The sequence below is a fragment of the Mobula birostris genome, chromosome 4 (genome assembly GCF_030028105.1).
Source record: "Mobula birostris isolate sMobBir1 chromosome 4, sMobBir1.hap1, whole genome shotgun sequence".
In the NCBI taxonomy this organism is placed as follows: domain Eukaryota; kingdom Metazoa; phylum Chordata; class Chondrichthyes; order Myliobatiformes; family Myliobatidae; genus Mobula; species Mobula birostris.
The window spans coordinates 197,182,657-197,204,629 of NC_092373.1; the positions used below are offsets into that span (position 1 = coordinate 197,182,657).

General features: G+C 43.8%; 1 protein-coding gene across 1 annotated transcript in view; it reads left to right on the forward strand.

Moving 5' to 3' along the window:
* LOC140196859 (dedicator of cytokinesis protein 2-like) overlaps positions 1-21,973 on the forward strand; it is a 1,243,024-nt gene that overhangs the window by 466,455 nt on the left and 754,596 nt on the right. The window contains exon 27 of the mRNA XM_072256747.1: positions 5,472-5,567. Within this exon, the coding sequence (XP_072112848.1) occupies positions 5,472-5,567 (96 nt within the window). The remainder of the gene's footprint in view (positions 1-5,471; positions 5,568-21,973) is intronic.

Below are 21,973 nucleotides of genomic sequence, written 5' to 3' on the forward strand. Positions count from 1 at the left end.
CCAAATTCCTACTGGGTGTTTGTTACAAGTGGTCAGGAGGCATCCTGGCTAATTATTCGTCTGATCCCCTGCAACACTCCGTTACCATGGGCACCACAGTAGCATAGCGGTTAGTGCGCTGCTATTGCAGAGCTTGGAGTAAGAGCAAGTGTTCAGAGTTCAGTTCCGATGTCACCTGTAAGGGTTCTGTATGCCCTTCCTGTGGAAAGTGTGGGCTTTCTCTGTGTACTTCAGTTTGCCCTCACAGTCCAAAGCCGCACCACTTACTAGGTTCATTGCTCATTGTAAATTGTCCCGTGATTGGGCCAGGATTAAACCAGGGGTAGCTGGAAGGGCCAGAAAGACCTATTCCGTGCTGCATCTCAATAAAGTAAAATAAAAATAAAAATTGTGAATTTCGTACATTGAGCCTCAGGATATGCAGGTTGGCCCAATGGCCCACTGAGTTGGTGCTGAACTATAATGACTCGGGTTGTGTAGGTTGGTTCAAGAACCAAGGTTGGTTGGTTGGTTCTGTGGAATGCTCTGCCTCAGATGGCAGTGGAGGCCAATTCTCTGGATGCTTTCAAGAACGAGTTAGATAGATCTCTTAATGATAGCGGAGTCAAGGGATATGGGGAGAAGGCAGGAACGGGGTACTGATTGTGGATGATCAGCCATGACCATAGTGAGTGGCGGTGGTGGCTTGAAGGGCCAAACGGCCTACTCCTCCACCTATTGTCTATTGAATGGTTGAAAGGAAGTAGCTGTTCTTGAACTTGGTAATGTGGGTCTTCCGTTTTCAGTACCTCCTGTAAATGCGAGAAGGTGGCATTGACTTGGATGGTGGGGACCTTTGAGGATGGATATTGCCTTCTTGGGGTCATGTAGGAGGTTAATGAGAGTGCAAATCAAATACATTGAACATTGAGCCACATGAAGCAGAGGGTGTCAGTGAAAAACTGATTATGAGACTGGAAGAGTTCAGAGGAGATCCTCAGGGCTCATTACCAGGACCACTTTTTTTCTTAATTTATATTGATGAGTTGGACTTGGATGTAAAGGATCCAAGTCCCATATCTGCAGATGACACAGAACTCGGTGTAGTGAAGTGTAAGGATAGTAATAGACTTCAAGGAGATACAGAATGGAAAGAAAAGTGGGAGATAAAATTTAATTCTGAGAATGTAAATTGTTATATTATGGTTGGAAGAAATTACATAAGCAAGAGGACATAATTGTGAAAAGGATAGAGAACAGAGAGATCAACACAGTGGCCACTTTATTAGGTACACACATGTACAACTGCTCATTAATGTAAATATCAAATCAAACAATCATGTGGCAGCTACTCAATGTAGAAAAACATGCAGATATGGTCAAGAGGTCCAATTGTTGTTCAGACCAGACGTCAGAAATGTGATCTAAGTGATTTTGATTGTGGAATGAGGGTTGGTGCCAGATGGGGTGGTTTGAGTATCTCAGAAACTGCTGATCTCCTGGGATTTTCACGCACAACAGTCTCCAGAGTGTACAGTGTGAAAGAACAAATAACGTCCAATTAGGTTGGTTAAAATGCCTTATTAATGAAAGAGGTCAGAGGAGAATAGCCAGACTGGTTGAAGCTGGCAGTAAGGTGACAGTAACTCAAATAGCCATAGTGGTGTGCAGAAGGCCATCTTTGATCACAAAACACGTCGAACCTTGAAGTGGATGGGCTACAGCAACAGAAGACCGTAAACATACACTCAGTGGCCACTTTATATGTACAGAAGGTACTCAATAAAGTGACCTCCGAATGTAGATGCATGTATATAGATTATTGAAGTTGGCAGAGTAGATCAATAAATGATTGGAAATGAAGCATAAAGGATTCTGGACTTTATAAACACTTGAATTGGTCTTGAAAGGAGCAGCAAAGTAGAATGAAACTGTTGTTTTTGTGGAGATGATAAGGACCTAGTGACATTGAATTAAAATGTTTGGTTAAAGAAGCAGAAGTGACTTGGGGGAGGACCCTACATCAAAGTTGGAGTGGAATGCCCTGCTGGGGCATTAGTGAGGCAATTCAAATCTTCAAAAGGAGCTGGATAACTTTCTGGTGATGTGAGAGGATTTGTGAGTGGGTCTACCCTTCAAAAGCAACCCCAGCTTTTCCAATCCAGCTGCAGAACTGAAGTCACTTATCCCTGGAATTACTTAGGTAAATCTTTTCTGCAGCAATGCTCTCCAAAGCTTTTACACTTCTCTTGTAGTGAGTACACTGTCATCTTGTTGTGGACGAATAATTAGTTTGTATAGGTTTGTTTGTGACCTCATTGCTCTTGCTCTCTGTTCCTCATTTTATAAAGTCCAGGATCCAATATGTTTTATTTTCAAACATATTAGCCTATTCTACCACCTTAAATACACCGAGATCTCTTGTTTAAACCCTTTAGAATTCTGAGGCCCTCCATTTGTCAGGGTTGACCATGAATGATGTGTCCTATCTGTCTATATAAGCAAGCCAGGGCAGTACAATTTGGAGAGCAAGCTGTTGTCCATGTAGCAGGCTCCCACTCTCCATGCAGCTGATGAATCCAAAGGAACAGAAGAGACCGATACAGTTTGGCACCAGTGGCGTTGCAGGAGTTGCCAGTCACCATTGAACTCTATGTAAGACTGCCATAGGGATTCCAGTTCCTGATTTTTCCTCCGGGTTTACTCACAAAGCCTTCTGCAAGAGTGGGTATAGCTGCAAGGCAGTGAAGGTTTGAAATTAGAGTCACACATGAAGGCCAGGAGCTGGACTTGGTTGCCAGAGGCTGTTTGAGATGCATTTAATAGACAGTGGGAGCTTATCCCCATTACCACCACCACCCCAGCTATAACAGGGGACCCCTTTTATCCTGCCGAATACCCTTTTTAGAATTATACCCTCTTGCTTATTCCATTTCTTCCAACCATAATACGAGGAGTGGTTGATAAGTTCATGGCCTAAAGTAGAAGGAGTCAGTTTTAGAAAACCTAGCACATTTATTTTTCCTACATTTACACACTTAGTCCAGCGGTCATGGAGCATACGGATCCCTTCTTTGTAGAAGTCAGCATCTTGGACCTCCAGAAAATCGTCACAGCAGGGGGTGATTGATAAGTTTGTGGCCTAAGGTGGAAGGAGATGAGTTATTAACTTCGAACTTTCTGCATTTTCACTTAGAGTTGAACTGCACGTGCATGTAACAGAAGCTGTATAACTCATCTCCTTCTACCTAAGGCCGCAAACTTATCAATCACCCCTGCTGTGGACCACCTGGAGGTCCAAGACGCTCTCGTTATGTGCACGTGTAGTTCAACTCTTTGAGTGATAATGCAGAAAGTTTGAAGTTAATAACTCATCTCCTTCTACCTTAGGCCATAAACTTATCAACCATACCTCCTGTGGACCACTTCTACAAAGAAGGGATCCGTATGCTCCACGACCGCTGGACTAAGTGTGTACATGTAGGAGGGGACTGCGTTGAAAAATAAATGTGCAAGGTTTTCTAAAATTGACTCCTTCTATCTTAGGCCACGAACTTGTCAATCACCCCTCGTATAACGGCTTATATTTCTCAGCATTGAATATTATCTCCCATTCACTCCATTTATCCATTCACTCCACCAGCCTGTTTGGGTCACCTTGAAGTCTGTTGTTATCCTCAAATTGCACTGTATAGAGCCAGTATGAACTAGATGGACTGCATGGCCTACTTACATGCTGTAACCTCTCTGTGGCTTTGGATTATTGGTCCAATGTGTTCCAAAAGTTTGGCTGATTTCCCAGTAAGGAAGCAGCAGGAATTCAGGAGAAACCTGCAAGGACATAAACAAAGAATGGTTCTCTGCACCCACCCATTGCAACTGCACTGCACCCCACTCCCAGCCACGACATGAAGTGAAACATTGAACGGGGAAAGGAGTACGATTTCTTCTTTCTTTGTACATGACAGAAGTCAGTAGTTCCAATGAGCATCTGTGATTTTCTGTTTGTCTTTCGTGGGCTTCAGTTGACTTTGACTGTATTTAAGATTGCTCCTAGCCTAAGATTACATAAGCCAGGAAGTAAACTAGCATTGATTGATGTGGAGGAGCCTATTGAAAAGGAGAGTGTACATGTCCTTGAAACCCATACAGTATATATATTGAGAGGCATCTTTATTAGGTACTCCTGAATCTAATAAAATGGCCTTTGAGTGTGTGCTGGTGATCTTTGTCTGCTGTAGCCATTACCTTCAGGGTTCGATATTTTGTGTATTCAGAGATGCTCTTCTGCACACCACTGTTATAGTGCATGGTTATTTGAGTTACTGTTGCTTTACTATCAGCTTAACCTAGTCTGGCCATTCTCCTCTGACATCTCTCATTCACAAGGCATTTTCACTCAAGAACTGCCACTCAATGGATTTTTTTTTGGTTTTTTCTCACCATTCTCTGTAAACTCAAGGGATTGTTTTGCATGAAAATCTCAGAGATCAGCTGTTTCTGAGATACTCAAACTACCCCATCTGGCACCAACAATCACTCCATGGTCAAAGTCACTTAGATCACATTTCTTCCCCATACTGCTGTTTGATCTGAACAATAACTGAACCTCTTGACCATGTCTGCATGCTTTTATGCATTGAGTTGCTGCCACATGATTGGCTGATTAGATATTTGCATTTATGAGCAGGTGTTCCTAATCAAGTGGCCACTGAGCGTAGTGTCATCAGCCTCCGGAGGGGAAGTTTCAATGAAAATATCCCTCTGATATTGCTTCCTTTATTTGAACCAGTGCTGTCGAGTGATTCTATACATTATGAAATAGTTTCTCTTTTGAGTTAAGAATGAGTACATCAAAAATTATTTTCATTACCATTCAGTGAAGTTCAGGGATGTCACAGTAATGCAGCAGTTTGCAATAACGCTGATATTGCGCCTGCGATTAGTGAGTCTCCTCATACTATTACTCATACTGGAAACAAAGTCACCGGACAGATATTGAAGCAAGTGGATATATAAGTGTTTGTTCAGCAAAAACGAACAATAGGCATGATATTTGAGACACTCTCGGAAGAAGAGACCTGCCTGACCCAATACTACGTGACATTTTTATGTGCTAAACATCAAAGACAACAGCAGGGAAATTCTATAGTTACAATGTATCTACAATGCTTCCTTTGAATTACATATAATTTTCAAACACCTCCTTCTTCACAGCCATACTACAGACAACTGAGGTGAGTGTTAATCAGCATTGTCTCCCACTAGCTGCACTCATGCATATGCAGGCATCAAGTGAATGGGTGTTATCCTGGTTTGCAATCAACCCCAACCTGCAGCTCCAGGCAGATGATTATTAAGAGCTGCATTTTAAATTCAATCTGCAATCCACATTCAAATCTGAAGACTGGTTGCTCTTGAAATTAATATTTGCCAACTGCAGAGTATGCCCTAACACTGCTCATTCTATAATCCGATATTGTATCTTCCAGGGAAGCACTTACCGGGATATTCAGGACATCATGGATAAGTTGCTCCGGACAGTAAACAAGATGGTCATTATGCTCGGGAGGGATCACAGCCTCATCGTAAGTGCTTGCTCTTGTACTTGCTACTTGAATGCTGCAGGCAGACACCAGCAAGTGAGCATTTCACTTGATTTGTGCAGGTGGAATGGTTGTTTTACATTGGTGTTATCATGGCTAATTTAGGGAGCTATTGACTATGATTTTCAGTGTTGTGTTCACAGTTGTTTGTAATGTGGGGCTTCGAATGGTATTGGAAGAGATGAAAACCATCTCCTTTGATCCAATTGTACTTGACCTGATAAACCTGGTTTGTTTTGACTTTGTAACACCTGGCTTCTTCAATTGTGGTGCTGGTTCATTCCTTTCAGAGCATTGACCCCGTCCCCTGTCTAAAACTGTATAACTTTTGTTAGCAATGTTATTTTATTTAAAATGTTATAAATGGTGGTGACTAAAAATTATGTAAGACAAAAATTAATTTTGTTGAGGGTTAAGCTTTCCCATGAACTGGATCTTGGTTCACGTTGGATTGGATGTAGAACCTGAAAATGCGAGATCCGAATGGAACTGGACGAAGGTAGGTGAAGGGTAGGGACCATGTGTCAAGAAATGTAGAGAATGGAATTCATTAATGACAGAAGCGATCTACCACCAAATCTCAGCTGCTCTTTCTGATAGAATAATTAAGACCTACAATGTTTAGACTTCTCTCATCTCACACACCAGGGAACTGGATGAAGGTAGGTGCTTAGGTCACTTTGTCAACATTTCCTTGTGTGAAGCATGTACATCTGTGTTGTTCTGTTGGGATTTTAAGGGTTGCAGACCATCTCGAACCTTAGTTTTACAGGTATTTGAAATCTTGATTGCATCTTGCTGATGGACTACTTAAGTCACCTAGAGCAAATCTTTCTAGAGTGGACTTGGAAATTTGGAGATTGTGCTTGTGGGTAAAGCTGGAATCACACTAAATCTCCACTGTGGGATAGTGATAGCCCACTAGATTAGCGGATTTCATTTAGAATAGAACTTTATTGTCATTTTTCAATGAGATTGAGGTGTTACTCTAGTCTGTGCAAAACAGGTATTTACAATGCATGCAGTACAGCTTCATAAAAATAATTTCCGAAATTTACAAGTGACATTGATAATCCATAGAACTCAAAGGTCATTGGCAAGCCAAGGTGTAGCATTATTCAGTTGCATAACAGCCCTCAGGAAGAAGCTGTTTTTCATTCTAACTGCTTTGGCTGAGATGTTTCTGTATCTCTTACCAGATGGCAGGAGATTGAACAGATAGTATCCGGGATGGGATGGATCTTTAATAATGTTACAAGCATGCTGTGTAAGCATCGAGAGATGTAAATTGTCTCCTGGTCTGGTTGTTGCGTCCCAATTATGTGCTCCCTTCATCTACAGTTTCTGTTTTACATTACAATGCTCCTTTAATCTCAGTTTCCAGCTCCATCAGCTCCTCATCCAGTTTCTTCTCTGGTATTGTAAAGAACAGTACCTTCTTCTTCTTAAACCCATCACCCTTACTGGGTTATAGGCTGCCGACAGCAGCTCGCCACAGTCCTCTGTTCTGGGCCGAAGTTCGATTGGCCCTCTGACTTCCACTTTCACCACGATGCCATACGACTTCTGGACGAAGATCTTCTCTCTCCCAGGGATGAGGTCTTTGGAACTGCTGCTGGTGTTTCTATAACTTTGGGTTTTTATGGGATGGAGTAGCTAACTACATGCCAACCCTCCTCTCACGGTCTTGGGACTGTCCGTGGCAGAGTTCGCAAAGCCCCTCCCTGTACCGAGTATGCTATCTAAATGCAAATTGCTGTTGTTAGTTCTGACTCAAGGGGAAAGCCTCTAATTTGTGGCAAGGCTATAATGCAGTAGTTTGGCTTTCAGCTGGTTTCTGGTGTTGATGCTTTATTCACTCATGTTGATCACAATATTTTGTTCGGCTAATTGCTTCATTAATGTTACGTTGGTATTTCTGATATGGATACAATTCCTTTGGGTTGTTCAATATAATAAGAACTTATTTATTGTGCATATTTCATACAATGTCGTTCAAAGTACCTTACAATGGGATGAAGTGCAAACATAAAAATAAAAGACAAAATGATGTTAGTTAAAGGCACGGTTAGATAAATGTCTTGAGCTGGCACTTAGAATTGTCAACTGAGTCTGCATCCGTTACAGTTTTAGGTAATGTGTTCTGCAATTTAGGAGCATAGTCTAAAGAAGCTGATCTGCTAATTTTATTTTGAGAGAGATTGTTTAAATTTACAAAACCAGCAGAAGAAGAGCTGAGAGCTCGAGCAGGATAATAGAACAAAAGCAGTTCTGTGATATACTCCGGTCCCAGACCATTGCAAGCTTTAAAACCAAGTAAGAGAACTTTAAAATCAATTCTAAAAGATTCAGGAAGCGAATGCGGAGTAGTTATGATGAGAGTGATATGCTTCTTCATCCTGGTTTTTGTTAAAGCTCTAGCAGCAACATTCTAATTGAGTTGAAGTTTGTCAATAGATTGCTTTGGAAGGCCAGTAAAAAGTGCATTGCAGTAACCTGATCTTTCGATACAAAGGTGTGAATTAGCTATTCAGCATCACTATGTGACAGAAACGAACATACCTTAGCAGTATTTCTAAAGTGTAAAATGCTGCCCTAGTCACTTCCCTTAGGTAGGATTTAAAATTCAAATCTGAATCAAGGGCAACACCTGGTGCATGTATTGAAATTTAAAAAATATTATGACTTTTCGTCTCTAATAAACAGAGAAGTACCTTGTAGCACCATGGTCCTGAAAAACGTTGTCTGGTTTTTACTGTGTACTGTACCAGCAGTTATGGTCGAAATGACAATAAATAGTGACTTGACTTGCAAACAAGAGCAATGCAGAGGATGGCCATTCAGCCCCTTATAACCACGCTAATTTCCTATTATTATGATCATACCCACCCTGGGTAGAGGGGTCATCAGAATTAGCTTTTTGTAGAAATAGAAAACATAAGTTAACATGAACTTAAATTAACAGAGATTATATGGAACTTCCATGACAAAACATCATTATTTATGTATTATTGGGATAATGTACCCATGTACGCTACCTATTTTCCCCTCCTTGTTATCTTCTGATATATATGTAATTTATCGCTTTTTTATAATTATTTATTGCAATGCTGTTGTTGAGTGCCGTCGAGCTGGCATTGACTCATGCCCATAGGGTTTTCATGGCAAGATATGGAAGTAGATTGCCTGGCCTTTCTTCCGCGCAGGTACTGCTGCTGCCCAGGTCGGGACCTGTCTGGATTCGAACCCAGGACCATCCACCTCTAAGTCCAGTGCTGATGCCATTGCACCACCATACCGCTGCCATAAAACAACAAATTTTATGACATATGCCAGTGGTATGAAACCTGATTCTGATTCTGAATCTATTAGGGCAGGCTAAAGCAGTGTAAGCAGAGATGCTAACATGATAATAACAGAAGAGGTGGAGTTAAAGTGTTTGAAAATGAGTTAGCACCACTGTGAAAGGTGTGCTTGGGTCAGAAAGGCAAGGCTGAATAGGTTAAGGCTTTACTTCCATAACTCAAGAGGAAGTGAGGAGGTTTGACAGAGGTATACAAAATTATGAGGGGTATACAGATAGGATGAATGCAAGCAGGCTTTTTCCACCGAGGTTGGGTGAGGCCAGAAGTAGTGGTCACAGGTTAAGGGTGAAAGTGAAATATTTGAGGGGAGTCTGAGGGTGGAATGAGCTGCCAGTGGAAGCAGGTTTGATTGCAACGTATAAGAGAAGTTTGTTTAGGTACATGAATGGGAGGGGCTCCACCCCACACCCCCGCCCCCCTGTCCTCCAGTTGCCTGACTTCCCCCCTCTCCTGGCTTTACCTGTCGCCTTCTACGTTGTACTTCTTCCCCTCCCTCCACCTTCTTCGGGCTTCTCTCCCCTTCCTTTCCAGTCTTGATGAAAGGTCTCGGCACCAATCATCGGCTCTTTATTCCCTTCCGTGGATGCTGCTTGACCTGCTGAGTTCCTCCGCCATTTTGTGTGTGTTACTAGGGGTGTGCTGGGCTATGGATCAGGTGTGGGACTAGGCAGAATAACAGTTTGGCATGTGCTGGATGGGCGAAAGGGCCTATTTCTGTGCTGTAGAGTCATAGAAAAGTACAGCACAGAAGCAGGCCCTTCAGCCCATCTAGACTGTGCTGAACCATGTGAAGTACCTACTCCCATTGACCTGCACCAGGACAATAGCCCTCCATACCTCTGCCATTCATGTATTTATCCAAACTTCTCTTAAACGTTGAAATCAAGCTCACATGCACCATTTACGCTGGAAGCTCACTCCTTACTCTCATGACCCTCAGAGTGAAGGAGTCTCTCCTCATGTTCCCCTTAAACTTGTCACCTTTCACGCTTAACCCATGACCTCTAGTTGTAGGTCTCACCCAACCTGTCAGGCTCTATGACTCTGTGACTCAAAACCTGCAAGCAGTCCTGTTGCCGAAAGGGAGAGAGATGGGGTATAGTCTGAGTTGGGAAGCAAGGAGCACATTCCCCTGGAGTGATTCTACCCGTCTGGATTCACTGCACAGCCAGAGAAAACGAATTAACAACAGTGAGTGTTCCACAGTAGCGCTGTTCCTTTGCCTGGCATCCTTGACCTCCGCTCAGCACTCTTGAGTGCAGCATGAGAGGAGAGACAGCTGCACCTCCTCACAAAATGCCTGCTTATTTTTGCCAATCACGCAGCCCGTGCAATTATCAAGATACCTGCTGACACAGGTCAACATAATGTCGATGTAACAGCGCAGTTCTTAATTAGAAATAGCCAGAAGGCCTTGAAATATCGACGCAAGTTTACAGCACAGAGTCACGTCGCTTGGGCCTGCTGGTCCCGGTTGGGGTTTAGCCTTCCCACAATCCTCCTCTCCTCCAGTACCATATTCTTCTGTTGTTTGCCACTTAAGTACCACGGTAGCTTCCCTTAACACTGTGTTGTGACCTGGTGATCCCTCACATACAAATATGAGTTAATCGCACCTTACGTTTACCAATAGAAAAACCCAGGAGGTCAGACCCTAACATAGCTACTGGGGAATTTAAGTTTAATTCATTCAGAAGAGAAATATGGAATGGAATAGCTGATGTGAGTGCTGGAGAGTCCGAGACTCACTGGCACAGCTGGTAGAGCTGCTGTCTGACACCTCCAGAAACATGGATACAATCCTGCCTGTGTCAAACATAGGACATTACAGCACTGTACAGGCCCTTCGGCCCACAATACTGTGCCAACCCATTAACCTACTCTAACATCAATCCAACTCTTCCCCTGTCCATAGCCCTCCATTTTGTTTTCATCCATGTGCCTATCTAAGAGTTTACTAAATGCCCCTAATGTATCTGCCTCTACCACCACCCCTGGCATGGTGTTCCACACACCTACCACTATTTGTGTAAAAAGTTGCATGCCAACTTGGGCAATGTCTCCCATCCACTACATAATGTACTGGGTGGGCACAGGAGTACATTCAGCCAGAGACTCATTCCACCGAGATGCAGAACAGAGCGTCATAGGAAGTCATTCCTGCCTGTGGTCATCAAACTTTACAACTCCTCCCTTGGAGGGTCAGACACCCTGAGCCAATAGACTGGTCCTGGACTTATTTCTTGGCATAATTTACATATTACCATTTAATTATTTATGGTTTTATTACTACTGTATTTAATTATTTATGGTGCAACTATAACGAAAACCAATTTCCCCCGGGATCAATAAAGTACGACTATAACTATGAAGTCAACCTCTGACATCCTCCCCATACTTTCCTCCAATCATCTTAAATTTATGCCCCCTTGTATGATTCATTTCTGCCTTGGGAAAAGACTTGATGTAGACCTCTTATCATCTTATCCACCTCTGTCAAGTTGCCTCTTGTCCTCCATTCCAGTAATAAATGGCTTAGCTCACTCAATCTATCCTCTTAAGACATGTACCCTAATGTTGGAAGCATCTGGTAAATTCCCTCCACACCCTTTTGTCCTTTCTGTGTCTGCTTGGGGGTTCCTTCTGTTTCCCAGACATGACGGTTGGTCAGTTAATTGGCCAGTGTGAATTACCGCCAGTGAAGGGCGGTTGCTAAAAGAACCAGGAGAATTTTTACAGAGCATGTCAGAAAGAATAGGCTACAGGGAGCCCTGCGTGTAAAAAAAATCTAGGACTGCACATCTCGTGTAAACACCACGCCCCCAACTTAAATGCATGGTGTCTAGTATTTCAATCAGAAACAAGAGAGTATCTGCAGATGCTGGAAATCCAGAGCAACACACACAAAATGCTGGAGGAACTCAGCAGGCCAGGCAGCGTCTATCGAAAAGAGTGCAACAGGTCCATTACAGGCGGCGGAGAGAGAATTCCAGAGTTGTGGAAGTGACTGGGATAGGGACACCAGGTACCTCCTCATGGCAGGAAGCGTGGTGTGTAGAAGGGTCTCGGCCCAGAACATCGACTGTACTCTTTTCCACAGATGCTGCCTGGCCTGCTGAGTTTGTCCACCATTTTGTGTGTGTTGCTCTCTAGAGTTTGATACTTCTACCTCAAGAGGAAGAATCTGACTGTCTACCCTGCCTGTGCCTCTCATAATCATATAAACTTCTATCAAGTTTCCTCTCAGCTTCCTCTGATACTAACCTAAGTGTCTCCTTTGGTCCACTCCCCTCTCCTATCAGATTCTTTCTTCAGCCCTTAACCTTCCCACCCACCTGGCTTCACCTATCACCTTTTAGCTAGCTTCCTTCCCCTCCCCTCCCCCACCTTTTAATTCTGCGGTCTTCCTCCTCCTTCCTCAGACCTGAGGGAGGGGTCTCAGCTGAAACGTCGACTGTTTATTCACTTCCATTGATGCTGTCTGACCTGCTGAGTTCCTCCAGCATTTTGTGTGTGTTGCTTTGGATTTGCAGAATTCCTCGTGTGAGTAGCCTAAATCTGCCCAACCTCTCCTTGTAGCTCACTCTCTCTAATCCAGGTAGCATCCTGATGAAACCGCTTCTGCACCCTTTCCAAAGCCTCCACATGCTTCTGGTAATGGGGCAACTAGAACTGCAAGTGGAACTCCAAGTGAGGCCCAACCAAAGCTTTATACAGCTGCAACATGACTTCCTTTGTCTTATGCCCAGTGCCACTCACCAATGAAGGCAAGCATGCCATGCGCCTTCTTAACTTCATGTAAGGCTATTTTCGATTTCCAGTGACTTTAGACTGTACAATTGTGCCAGCTCAGATGTTTGTCATTCCAGCAGTGAGAGTTGAACTCACAACCCTCTGGCTAATGGGACTTCCTCACTGCATCCCGGCTCTGTGCACACTACAGCAGACTGGGAAGTCCCGGGTACAAATGTTGTGACGCTCAGGTCATGTGAAGTTTATTGTCATCAGCTCCGGTACAAGTACTCACAGGTCCAATGAAGATCTTATAGGAGCTTCACAGGCATGCGGCACCATTTTGAGATCCTTCACAGGGAAAACGGCTGGTACAAAAACTATATACAGACTGTGGGAGGAAACCGGAGCATTCGGAGGAAATCTACGCGTTCACAGGGAGAACGTATAAACTCCTTACAGGCAGCAGGAGGACCTGAACCCAGCTCACCTGCACTGTAAAGCGTTGTACTAACCATGATGCTACCGTCCCACCTTGTGCAACCAAAAATTGCAGACTGATCAAAGTGATCACAGTGTTGCTTATATATAGCTATCCGTTTGTCTCATGGGACCATGGATTTGCGCCTTGGAAGGTTTCCAGGGCGCAGGCCTGAGCAAGGTTGTATGGAAGACCAGCAGTTGCCCATGCTGCAAGTCTCCCCTCTCCACGACACCAATGTTGTCCAAGGGAAGGGCATTAGGACCCATACAGCTTGGCACCAGTGTTGTCGCAGAGCAATGTGTGGTTAAGTGCCTTGCTCAAGGGCACACACGCTGCCTCAGCCAAGGCTTGAACTAGCGACCTTTGAGTCACTAGACGAACGCCTTAACCACTTGGCCACGTGTTGCTAAACTGTAGTGATTAGGATTTTACTGATCAGTTCAAGGACTGAATAGTTGAAGGTTGTGGGCAGCCCACAAGTGTCACCTCATTTCCGGTGCTGACAGAGCATGCCCACAACTCACTAACCCTAACCTGTACATCTCTGGGAAAGCGGGAGGAACCCGGAACACCCGGAGGAAACTCACGTGGTCACGGGGAGAATTTCACCGGACAGTGGTGGGAATTGAGCTCCGAGCTTTTTTTGGGAGAAAAAGTTAGGAATATCCGTAAAATGCTGGAGGACTTGGAAGGTTTGTGGGGTGCAAAGGCAGTGAACATGGCATACTTTAATTGAGATGCTGAGTGAACGACATCTTCTTTGTTCCACCCACAACTTCTCCACCTATTAGAGTGCATTTATTGTCAAGGGGTGTGGGTATCCTGCTGACACCAGGAGTGAAAAATTAACACAGACAGAGCAGTAATTAGAATAGAGAATTGCACACAGCGGGTGATATGAGAGAAGCAGCCACAGAGCCTGAATGGATGACTCAGTAAGACAGAGAGTTAAAGAAAGAAAATGCTTTCAGATTTCAACCTTTAACACAGTTTGACAAATAGTTTCTACTTCTCCCAGTGGAAATTGGTTAAAGGATAGTATTTTATACATGGGAGATCACAGCTTGGCCAGGGTTTGGAATAAGAGGATGTTTGTCTTTGGCAGTGTTGTTTCTGGTTCCTGGCTGTTTGGCAAAGTCCTTGGCCCCTTGTGCCAGTGGCTGAGAGAAGCAAAAGCCTTGACAGTGCGTGGCAAAAGCTGTTCAACTGTGAACTGATGGGCTCTGTGCTCAGTCCTTTCCCTCATTCAAGCTGTACATGAAAGAGAAGGACTTGCATGAATATAACAGCTTACAGGGCTTTCCAACGCAGTTTGCAGCCAGCAAAGTGCGTTCAGAAGTGAACATCCAGTTGGAAATGTGATGATTTTCACATCTACTCCCACCACGTTCTCCTTTCGCTATTGCCATTGGGGAGGAGGTACAGGAGCCTTAGATCCCACACCACCAGGTTCAGGAACAGTTATTACTCTTCAACCATCAGGCTGCTGTACCAGCGTGGATCACTTCACTCAACTCAACTCTGAACTGATTCCACAAGCTACAGACTCACTTTCAAAGACTCCGCAACTCATGTTTTCTGTATTATTTATTTATTTATTTGCACAGTTTGTCCTGTTTTTCACATTGGTCATTTGTCCGTCTTTGTTTATGTACCGTTTTTATAAATCCAATTGTACTTCTTTAAATTTTTGAGTAAATACTTACGAAACAATGAATCAAAGTCGTATATGGTGTCATAAATGTACTTTACTTTTAGAACAATTCCTGCATAGCATGATCTGTAAATGTCTGGCACAGTGCGCTGAAAGAAAGATGAAAGATTAACTTTATTTGTCACATGTAATCAAAATAACGAAATGTCATTTGCGTCAATGATTAACACAGTCCGAGGATGTGCTGTGGGTTGCCCACCAGTGCTGTCGTGCCTCCGGCACCAACGTAGCAAACCCACAGCTTACTAACCTTAAGTTGTAAAAAGTTTGAGATATTGGGGGGAAAACCAGGACACCTGACAGAAACCACTGCGGTCCTGGGGAAAACCAACGAACCTCTTACAGATATCGGCAGGAATTGAAACCCCAGTCACGGATCGCTGGTGCTTTGAAGAGATTGAGCAAACCGCCGTGCTACCGTGCCTACAGGTGGTGCCAGTGTCTGTCAGCTTCAGCGTGCCAGATTCGATTCAGAGCTGCCTGCCTGGGTCTCCCCCAGACTCCTCTGGTCTCTTCCCACATTCCCGCCACTGCCTGTAAGGATGTTCCCCCCTTGACCGCGTGGGTTTCTGCCGAGTGCTCCGGTTTCCTCCCACAGTTGAAAGACCGGTTGGTAGGATAATTGGTCGTTATAAATTGTCCCGTGGTTAGGCTAGGATTAAAGCGGGGGATTGCTGGACGACACGGCTCAAAGGGCCAGAAGGGCCTATTCTGTGCTGTATTATCCATAAATAAATAAATCTCAAAGATTTCCTTGTCAGATTCAGATAATTTATTTATTACACACAGCAAAACGTCTTGTATGCAACCAATACAATCTGAGTTTGTCAAACCTCTCCTGACAGCTGATAGTCTACAATCCAGGCAGCGTCCTGGTGAAACTCAGGAATCTCAATGCAGGGATGCAGGGTTTTGACCCGGAATGTTGACCGTTCCTTTGCCTCCTCTCCCTCTTCCCCCCCCCACCCCACCAGACACTGCTGGGTTTGTTCTGCAAATTGTTTGTAGCTTCCAGGTTCTGTTGTCCCTTGTGCCTTCAAAATCCTAGTGGACCTCAAGAGTATGAGAGGATAGGAAATAAAGTGAGGGAATAGGATTACAGTGAGATTTGGCATTCAGTCAATGGGCCGAATGGCCAGCGGGCCCAAAGGATCATTGGGGATCTGAGTCACCCCAACCAAAAACTCTTCCAGCTGCGGGACAGCTTCATAAACCAGGCCATGAGACTGATTAGTTCATGCTGATACAGTTGTATTTCTATGCTATATTGACTGTCCTGTTGCATATAATATTTATTACAAATGATTATCAATTGCACATTGCGCATTTAGACGGAGATGTAATGTAAAGATTTTTACTCCTGATGTATGTAATAAACTCAATTCAGTTCAATTCAATTCCTTTTAGACAAGGAAGTATGAAATATTGCTTTTTGCAATACTGGTCAGTTTCATGCCCCATGTCTAAGAAAGGATGGGCTGGCATTGGAAAGGGTCCAGAGGAAATTTACAAAAATAATCCCAAAAATGAAAGGGTTAGAGTATCGGGAGTGTTTGATGGTTTTGGGCTTGGAGTTTAGAAAATTGAAGTGGGGATCTCAATGAAATCCATCAAATATTGAAAGGCCCAGATAGAGTGGACATGGAGAGGACATCTCCTGTGGTGGAACAGTTCAGAGAGCACACACTCAGAATAGAAGGACGTCCCTTCAGAACAGAGATGGGCAGGAATTTCTTCAGCCAGGGGGTGGGGAATCTGTGGAATTCATTGCCACAGGTAGCTGGGGAAGCTAAGTCATTGGGCATATTTAGAGCAGAGGTTGATAGCTTATTGATTATTGTCAAAGGTTATGGGGAGAAGGCAGGAGAATGGGCTAGAGAGGGAAAATGAATCAACCATGATGGAGCAAATGGTGTCATTTTGCTCCTGTGGCTTATGGTCTTATGGAAATAAGGAGTATGGAAAATTGTCAATGGCCAAGATTGTTTTGGTGTTCCCATGTGCTCCAATCATCATCATTATTATGATGTGGGGAATTATTCTTGTAAACTTTTCTACAGAAGTGATTTGCTGTTGCTTTTTTCTGGGCGGTGTGCTTCAATAGATTCAAGATTCAAGACTCAATTTTATTTAGCACATGTGTGTCAAAACATGCAGGGAAGTGTATTACCTGTACTTGGTTTAACAACCAACACACCCGAGGGTGTGCTGGGGGCAGCCCGAAAGTGTTGCCACACGTTCCACTGCCAATATAACATACTGATAATGCTCAACAGACCAACAACACAACAACAGTGAAACAAGCCCTCCCTCCCTCCTACACACATATGCTGTCCCCTGACCCCAGGCCAGGCCGCCTTCCCCGGCCTCCAGCTTCCAGCAGACTCAGAACACAGCAACGTGAGAAAGGTGCCACCCCAGTTAAGCATGGCAAGATCCCACTAAAGCAACCTGTTTATGATTTGAACAGGGAACTGTGCAAGTGTTGAAAGAACTGTCTTGCAGCCAGTCAGCAGTTAATATTATTTGCTGTGTCCGTCGAACTTCAGCGCTCAATTTTATTTCTCTGTTAAATGATCTAAAAGCCCACTTTCAAGAATAATTGGAGAAGCTCCCTATAAACCTCTGTCATTGTGTGAAAGCCTTCAGACAGCAGGTTAGATTCCAAAAGTAATAGTGTATTGATTCTTCGCTCCCTTACCCCCGAGATATTTCTTATTCCGAGAGCAAACCTCTCTCCCTTTATTCACTAATCCTTCTTTAAATCTCCCAAACCATGAGCTGGATGGCAACTTATCTGAAATGCAAGAGCCTAATATCAACTGGTCTCGTTTCAGCACAGGAGCGAGAGGAGCTGAGCGTTAGTGCAGCAGGGTAAAGCAATTGCAAACTCACTAAACTGGAACCAGAAGGGGATTCAGGGAACCTGGAGATTGCATGCAGGAAACTTTGAAAGCAGCTGAACAGCCAGCTGAAGTGTCAGATAAAAGATTATGGAAAGTGGAGGAATGAAAGGGTTAATGTGTGAGGAGTGTTTGATGACTCCAGGCCAGAACTCAGTGGAGTTTAGAAAAACGAGGGTGGGGGGGTACTCATTGAAACCTGTTGAATATTAAAAGCCTTTGATAGAGTGGACATGGGAGGATGTGTCCTTTAATGAAAAGTCCAGGATCAGAGGGCACAGCCTCCAATTAGAGGGACATCTCTTTAGAACAGAGATGAGGAGGAAATTCTTTAGCCAGAGGGTGATGGATCTGTGAAATTCGGATGGCTGTGTAGACCAAGTTATTGAGTATATTTAAAGTGCAGATTGATAGGCTCTTGATAAGTCAGGATATGAAAGATTACAGGGAGAAGGCAGGAGAATGGGGTCGAGAGGATAATAAATAGGCCATGATGGAACAGGGGAGCAGACTCAATGGGCCAAATGGCCTAATTCTGCTCTTATGTTTTATGGTCTGACAGGAGTTTTAAAAAGGAAAGCAGGGCAAAGAAGTTGTGGAACTTGAAGGGAGAATGGAGCAAATGGAACCAAATAAATTGTACTTGATGTAGCTATTGTTCTCTTGATGGAATCTGTTCCTGTGCTAACGGCAGATTTTATGTTCCTGTCGTGATTATAACTGGAATATTGCATCTGATTCTGGGCTCCGCAGTGTAGGAAGGAGGACGTGGTGTGACAGACACAAAATGTTGGAGGACACCTGAATAGAATGTTTTTAAATGCACTCTCGTACCAGAGCAGAGAACGTAGAGCAGACACAGGCTTTTCAGTGCATGATGTCTGTGCCAAGCATGAGATTGAAATGAGCTGAACATTTCTACCTGCATCTGGTTCAATGGTTTAATATCAGAGAATGTATATAGTATACAACTTAAAATCCTTACTCTGTGCAGACATCCACAAAACAGAGAAAAAAAACCCAAAGAGTGAATGTCAGAAAAAAATTAGAACCCCACCCCTCCCCCACACACTCTCATGCACAAGAAGCAGCAAAAGCAACAACCCGCTTCCTCCCCCACTTGTTCTAGCAAAAGCATCAGCCTCCACCACCATACAAGCAGTAGCAAACCCTCGGAGGCCATGATCTACAGTCCATCAAAAACTACCGTCCATCCCAACACTTTGACATCTCGGACAGTCTCTCTCTCCCCCTCTCCCTCTGTCACTTGCTCCTGCACAATGAGAAGGGAGACCAACAGCTCACTGTTCCGACGTTCCAAATCTGCTACGTTGCCTGACCGAGCGCCCCCCCCCCGCCCCGACTCAAAGACCGACAGACTATCACTCACCATCGAGAGACAGAGAAAGAGATCACTCGAGTGGAGGGGCCTCTGACAGCTGCGCACACTGCCCGCTGTCTTGATATTTCAATCTCAGGTGATTCTTCATTGGGTGGCAGCGGCAAGGAATCGGGTCGTCCACAGGGCCACACCCCCAAGGCGCACGTCTTGCAGGCCGCACCCTGGAGATCCCGAAACGACAGGCCGCTCAGCGAGTTTCAAAGAGCGAGAACCCACTACCCGTGAAGAACGTAGCTTGAGCACAGCTGTAGATCATGGACTCTGACAGTACCCCACCCTCCTTGAAAGGGGAAAAAAGAGAAAAGAACAAGATATTTAAACTGTTTCGTGGAGGAACTGGAAGATGTTGCCCAAATCCACAAAAACCTCTGGCACCACCTTTAGCTCCTCCCACTCCTCCGTACGATCTATTTCCTTCCATTCCCTGGAACATACTCCATTGGTGGTGGAGGCAGTTTTAGCAGAGACATTTATGAAGCTTTTAGATAGGCTAATGAATATGCAAAGAGTGGAGGGAGATGTGCCATGGACAGGCAAAAAGAATTAGGTATCATTAGCTCAGCATAACATTGTGGGCTGAAGGGCCTGTTCATATACTGTACTGTTCTATGTTCTAGATACCCATCCACAGGAGAAGATGCACTCAGTGGCCACTTTACCTCCTGTACCTAATAAAGCAGCCTCTGAGTGTGTGTTGGTGGATTTCCATCCACTTCAAGGTTTAACATGTTGTGCATTCAGAGATGCTCTTCGACTCAGCACTGTTATAACGCGTGGTTATTTGAGTTTCTGTCGCCTTCCTATCAGCTTGAACCAGTCTGGCCATTCTCCTGTGATCTCTCTCATTAACCCACAGAACTGCCACTCACTGATTTTTTTTTTTGTTTTTCGCACCATCCTCTGTAAACTCAGGAGAATGTTGTGTGTGAAAATCCCAGGAGATCAGCAGTGTCTGAGATACTCAAACCACCCCATCTGGCACCAACAAACATTACACGGTCAAAGTCACTTAGATCACATTTCTTCCCCATTCTGATGTTTGGTCTGAACAACAATTGAACCTCCTGACCATGTCTACATTTAAAAATACAGTGTAACTCAATTTTCTGTTGCATAACCAGGCATGACAGAGAGGCATGATTAGATGGCACTTGTATTGAAAAAATCTCCTTGCTCCAATTTATAATTGACCCTGCACCCTAAACTGGGAATTTCAATACCCCTGTTCCCTTTATTGCTCATCTTTACATCCCAGGAAAATTACTAATACAGAAAAATAGTTCAAGGAGATTCTTCCTCCCACCTCCACTGGCCCTCGTTATTTGCAAAGGGAGTCCTTTTCTGCAGGCTCTCCTGATTTCTGAGAGGAATATAGAGTAAACCAAAAACAAGCAGTGCACGATTGCCAATATTTTTACTCGGTTGGATACAAACAGACTTCCTGCAATGGCAAGTGACTCCCGAGTTTATGAAGATCTATAATGCGGAGTGCAGCACGTTATTGGCAAGTACATTAGTGACTGCGGTAAAGTTGGAGTGCTGTACAGAGTCCTTCCGATCTATTCACCTCCCCGCAATAGTAATAGAATATTGAGTCACAGAGAAACTCAGCATGGAAACAGGCCCTGCTTCATAACTCGGTCCCTGGAGTCCTAGCAACGTCCTCTGCACTCTTTCCAGCTTAATGGCATCTTTCTGATACCATGGTGACCGAAACAGAATACAATACATGGGGTGTCACGGTAGCGCAGCGGTTAGTGTTGACGCTGCTGCAGCTCAGTGCGTCGAGGTTCGGAGTTCAGAGTTCAATCCCAGCCTCATCTGTACGTTCTCCGTGATCGCGTAGGTTTCATCTGGCTGCTCCAGCTTCCCCCCCACAGTCCAAAGACGTACCGGCTAGCAGGTTAATTGGTCATTATAAGTCGTCCTGTGATTATTAGGCCAGTGTTTATCATCACCAGCATGTGAAATTTGTTAACTTAGCAGCAGCAGCAGTTCAATGCAATACGTAATGTAGAAGAGAAAAAAACAAAATAAAATAATGATAATAATAAGTAACTAAACCAATTATGGTATACATATATTGAATAGATTAAAAATTGTGCAAAATCAGAAATACTATATATTAAAAAAGTGAGGTAGTGTCCAAGTGGGTTGCTGAGCAGTACGACTCGTTGGGCTTGCAGGGCCTGTTCTGCTCTGCAGCTTCAAATCAGGGTAAAATAATTGAAACAAATACTCCAAATGCAGCTTCACTAGTGACCTGTATAACTGCAGCTTAACATCCTAATTTATACGCTGCAGAATTCTCTGCCCAGGGAAGCAGTAGAGGCTATCTTGTTGAATATATTTAAGACACAGTTAAATAGATTTTTGCAGAACAGGGGATTTAAAAGTTATGGGGAAAAGACAGGTGGTGGAGTTAAGTCCACGGTCAGATCAGCCATGATGTTATTGATACCACTTCTCAAACATCAGGCTCTGGAACAAAGGATAACTTCACTCAACTTCACTTGTCCTATCATTGAAATGTTACCACAATCAATAGACTCACTTTCATAAACTCTTCATGCCTTGTTCTCGATATTTATTGCTTATTTATTTATTAGTATTATTTCTCTCTTTTTGCATTTACACAGTTTGTTGTCTTCTGTGCACTGGTTAAACGCCTTATTTGGTCTGTCTTCCTTTGATTCTGTATGATACTATTCTATAGATTTCTTGAGTATGCCCACAAGAAAATGAACTTCAGGGTTGTTTATGGTGATATCTGTGTACTTTGAAAATA